General features: G+C 43.0%; 1 protein-coding gene across 1 annotated transcript; it reads left to right on the top strand.

The window, feature by feature from the left end:
• The first annotated feature begins 377 nt into the window (after nucleotides 1–377).
• Nucleotides 378–4576, top strand: LOC148476923 (apoptosis-associated speck-like protein containing a CARD). The gene is made up of 3 exons (XM_088457517.1): nucleotides 378–804; nucleotides 3253–3312; nucleotides 3634–4576. The coding sequence occupies exons 1-3, from the start codon at nucleotides 528–530 to the stop codon at nucleotides 3918–3920; spliced, it is 624 nt and encodes a 207-aa protein (XP_088313643.1). The 5' UTR covers nucleotides 378–527; the 3' UTR covers nucleotides 3921–4576.
• The last annotated feature ends 470 nt before the right edge of the window (nucleotides 4577–5046 follow it).

Genomic DNA, 5046 nt, shown 5'->3' on the forward strand with positions numbered 1-5046 from the left:
CTGCATCGCGACGATCCGTCGCAGATGTATGGGCACCTTTACTCTATTACCAAGTCTGAATCAAACCCATAATCCACACAGAGCTTGTGCATGACACTAGTGCAAAGGAGAGACAAAGACACAAAACTGGCAGCTTCCAGGAATACAAATTTTCGATGCCTAAAAGGAGTGAAGCCATTACAACAACTATCTTCCCTCTGTCTACTAAGCAGCATTACAGGCATTACTACTGTATGACAGGGAGTACAGCACTATGACCTCTGTACTGAAACAGCTGCATCTGAAAAGACTGTGCATGAACATTAGCTTTATATTAACACGGAAAACCTGAGTGCAAACAAAACAGGAAATCCTGCACAAATATGGATGTGCAGACTCGCTTTCACTTTCCATTTTAAACAGTACGTCCTATATGTCTTACAAGTTCTACTTCTGCAGAAGAACCGGAGATTGAGCAAAGGCTGCAGCAGGTTAGCCCAGGGGGGTTGTGCCGATTCTGCTAGCGTGAAGGTGAGATATAGGAAGAGATGGCGAGGACAGCCCGGGACGCCCTGGTCACCGCCCTGGACAATTTGGACAAGAAGGGATTGAAGAGGTTCAGGAACAAGTTGAATGACTGGCCAATCAAAGACGGATTTCACAGGATCCCAAGAGGCCAGCTAGAGGACCTGGACTCCGATGACGTCGCTAATCTGATCAGGAAATTCTACGCATTTCCCTATGGGATCCAGGTGGCCTTGGATGTTCTGGAGGCTATAAACGAGATGGATGTGGCTGCGGATTTCCGTGCAGACCTGAGAAAGGGTAAGAGATCGACCAATGAGACATGCAGGAATAGTAAGAGACCTACTTATTATTATACACTCAGCTTACGAAGAGATAGTGAAGACCAATGTAGGACATAACAGGAAGATTTTAGGTAAATTAATGCATTTGCTAGGAAACGACGTTTCCTTCTGTAGTAATCAAAGCTTGCAGGAGAAAGTCTGACTGCAGAGAACTGTACTACAGCTAGAAACAGAACTGAGAGGCGAGGGGTAACTTCAGCCCCTGCTTGTATAAAGCCTTTGCAAAAACAAAAAACTATTTATCAATGCATTGCTGTGACTTTCAGCGAGCTGAAAACGCCAGTGAGTCCTAACAACACAGACGGGAAGGGTTAACGGATGAAGTTTAGCAGGGATTGCGTAACACTGGCAGTATATCCAGGCATCTCCGCCTTTAACCTCTTCCCTGCCGAGTGGTTTCTCACTCTTGTGCTTAAGTAATTTTTTTTAACACTTGCTCTCGTCACAACTTCAATATCACTGATTTTTGTTGTTTCTGCGGTACTTACACAAATTATCATTTTTTTTCCAGGAGACTTTGTATTGTCAGAAAATACCATCAGTCTTTTTACTCATTCTTATACGACAACATTTTTTTTAACCCAAATGACCAAAAAAAGTGTTTTTTTTTTATTGAAATTTCAAGACAAGGAACCACAAGCAAATAAATTTTTCCCGTCTTATAAGCAGCAGAAAGAAATACTTTGTAGATCTTGTTTCGACAATAATCCACCGTACCAAATAGTAAATACCCAATTTCTAGGTGTAGTTTTTGACAAAAAAATAAATCTGCACTTGAAATGAAAATGCATTTTTTTTATTTCAAATTTTCATTATCTCAATTCGAAATGCTTACTATGCGTAGGAAGAAAATGGTAGCCCAACAAGACCTGCCACAGGTCATCACCAGACAATAGCTGCTAATTGGATCTCACAATTTTATAGGGGGGACTCCCCTCTTTCATATGTGGGTGATCGCACATTTACAAGTCTAATTTTGGGTGTGATAGGGTACATATTGCCCTTACTCCTATATATGCAAAATGTCCTTTTTTTTTCATAATGTGTGGTTGTCACAAATGATCAAACAAAAGCTACTAGTGGGCCTCATAATTTGAAAGCATAAGTTCCACTCTTTCAAATATGGGTGCCCACAAAGATGCCGGTGTCATTATGGGGGTGAGGGGCCATGTAGAACCCTCCCTTTATATACGGAATACATATATTTTCTGTAGCCCAGGGTAACATTGTCTGGTGGCCTTCAGACAATAAGTAATAAGGGAGGGACCCATCATTTGAAAGATGGAACTGCTTCTTTCTAAATGATTGCCCCTGATTTTATGGTACCAGGTTGGGGAAGTTCTTCCCCCATCCCTGAATTCCATGATTTTTCTGCAGTGTTGGTGATTTTGCATGGGGATAACACTGATAACCAGGCAATAATCTCTAAGGGAGGCATGTAGTTTAAAAGAGTTGGCACACATATTCTAGGTGCTGAAGTTTGGGAGATAGGTAGACTTAAAGTCCCTCCCTTTAGCAAGGTAATGCCAACATGTATGCATGTGCCTCTGGCACTTCTTGATCTTCTGGCCTGCGAGCTGCCAAGAGTCTCCACCAGTCCTTAGGACCAGTGGAGCAGAGGTAAAGCCTTTTATTATAATGCAGTCCCTTGTTGCTGAGAATGAGTGGAGCTCATTCTCCGCAGTCTAGCTGTATATGTGGAGGACAAGTCCCACTCATCCTCCGCAGATCAGGAATAAAGCTGGCCATACACCTTCAAATTATCTGTCCAACCATCCAACTAGTTGGCTGGTTGGAAAGAAAATGTTATAATGTGTGGGAGCAAATGGCAAAACAGACAAAAAATGGTTGTTCAGACAAATTGTAGAAGGGACCATGTGACATCCCTGAGTAGTATATAAGGGCACAGGGAAGTTTATGACATCACAGAGCAGTATAGAGAGGCACATGACATCACAGAGAAACTTATGTCTGCAGGAGATGTTGGCCATCAAGGGGCGCAAAGCATTGATGGTTCACCATAGATGGTTTTTGTGCCTTTGATGGTAATCAACAATAAAATAATCATTGGGCACCTCACCGGTGGCCATCCCTAATTTTGGGTAGAGCTTAAGTTCATCTGTTAAAGAGGTTACCTCCAGCAGCGTGTCTGCCGATTAACTCTTAGAATTGGCCAAGTGGTCTGCTGGAAACCTCATCGCCATATGTATGTGCCGTGCCACATGGTAACAATTGAACCCTCTTATCATGGAGTTTATCTGTTTATAACACAGTCTGAGGGTACAGCATATATACATATATACAAAGGCGTTTTTTGTCTGCTTTCTGAACACCAGGTTGAACAGGGGCTTCTGAATATAATCATTGTCTTGTTTGGCTTAACCCTGACATTTCTGCCTTTTAGTGGTTGGCTTTACCTTTGAAGAGGACACCGAGGGAACTGAACAAGGAGTGACCCCTAAAGGTGAGCAGTGGAAGTGCAGACAGAGAATAGGCTTTATCCACTATGTGTAGACAGCAAATCAACTTTAATTGGAATTTACATACAGAAAGCAGGAAAAGGGAAAATGGAGACACAATATAGGATTATGAGAGGATGGATAGAGTAAAATAATAGAAGATAAGTGATAAAGAAAAAAACATCCAAGATAAAAAAATAGAATAATAAAAATGAGAGAGGCCCATTGGGGGGATGGGGTACAGGAATTAGTAATATATTATAGATTTAATACACAATTTGATAAAATTATCACAAGTCTGTAAATACGCTGCTTTGTAATTACAGTTACTCCTCCTCTCCCTGAACCCTCCAGGAAGCACTTTGTGATTGAGCACCGGGAGGCTCTGATAAGCCGGATGTCTATGGTGAGTCCGGTCCTAGACGTCCTTCTGAAGAAGAACCTGCTAATAGATGAACAATACGACACTGTGCGCAGCAAACCAACCAATCAGGAGAAGATGCGAGAGCTCTACACTTATGTCAGATCCTGGGGGGACGCCGACAAGGACATTCTCTATGAAGCCCTGAATAAACATAACGCTCCTCTCATCCGGGACCTGGAAAATGCGTAAAGCTTTCTCCCGAGTAATAGTAATACAGCGTTACCTCCTGAGACCAGCATCCTGTATCTGCAGAGATGTGCAAAGTGTCCTATCACGCTGTACATTGGTGCCCACACAGCTACGTTCAGGTCCTTGATGTTTTTGAAATATTATTTAAACCTAATTTTTGAAAGAATTACTTAGTGTAGGGACAACTTTATCCCTGTCTGCTCTAATAGCTGATACCACACAATCTATTCCTACCACATGTCATTCCACATGGAAATGTTCTAATGGCCAATACCACACAGCACATTCCTCCTACATGTCATTCCACATGGAAATGCTCTAATGGCCGATACTACACAGCACATTCCTCCTACGTGTCATTCCACATGGAAATGCTCTAATAGCCAATACCACACAGCACATTCCTCCTACGTGTCATTCCACATGGAAATGCTCTAATGGCCAATACCACACAGCACATTCCTCCTACGTGTCATTCCACATGGAAATGCTCTAATGGCCGATACCACACAGCACATTCCTCCTACGTGTCATTCCACACGGAAATGCTCTAATGACCGATACCACACAGCACATTCCTCCTACGTGTCATTCCACACGGAAATGCTCTAATGGCCGATACCACACAGCACATTCCTCCTACGTGTCATTCCACACGGAAATGCTCTAATGGCCGATACCACACAGCACATTCCTCCTACGTGTCATTCCACATGGAAATGCTCTAATGGCCGATACCACACAGCACATTCCTCCTACGTGTCATTCCACATGGAAATGCTCTAATGGCCGATACCACACAGCACATTCCTCCTACGTGTCATTCCACATGGAAATGCTCTAATGGCCGATACCACACAGCACATTCCTCCTACGTGTCATTCCACATGGAAATGCTCTAATGGCCGATACCACACAGTACATTTCTCCTACGTGTCATTCCACATGGAAATGCTCTAATGGCCGATACCACACAGCACATTCCTCCTACGTGTCATTCCACATGGAAATGCTCTAATGGCTGATACCACACAGCACATTCCTCCTACGTGTCATTCCACATGGAAATGCTCTAATGGCCGATACCACACAGCACATTCCTCCTACGTGTCATTCCACATGGAAA

This window comes from Taudactylus pleione, unplaced genomic scaffold, assembly GCF_031769625.1.
Source record: "Taudactylus pleione unplaced genomic scaffold, aTauple2 ptg000762l, whole genome shotgun sequence".
NCBI classification, from domain to species: Eukaryota; Metazoa; Chordata; class Amphibia; order Anura; family Myobatrachidae; genus Taudactylus; species Taudactylus pleione.

Bases quoted from the DNA above. Each gene is read 5' to 3' on its own strand.
- LOC148476923 (XM_088457517.1), top strand. From the start codon at position 528: ATGGCGAGGACAGCCCGGGACGCCCTGGTCACCGCCCTGGACAATTTG. The intron at 805-3,252 runs GTAAGAGATCGA...TCTGCCTTTTAG, and splicing joins CCGTGCAGACCTGAGAAAGG to TGGTTGGCTTTACCTTTGAA. The intron at 3,313-3,633 runs GTGAGCAGTGGA...TTGTAATTACAG, and splicing joins ACAAGGAGTGACCCCTAAAG to TTACTCCTCCTCTCCCTGAA.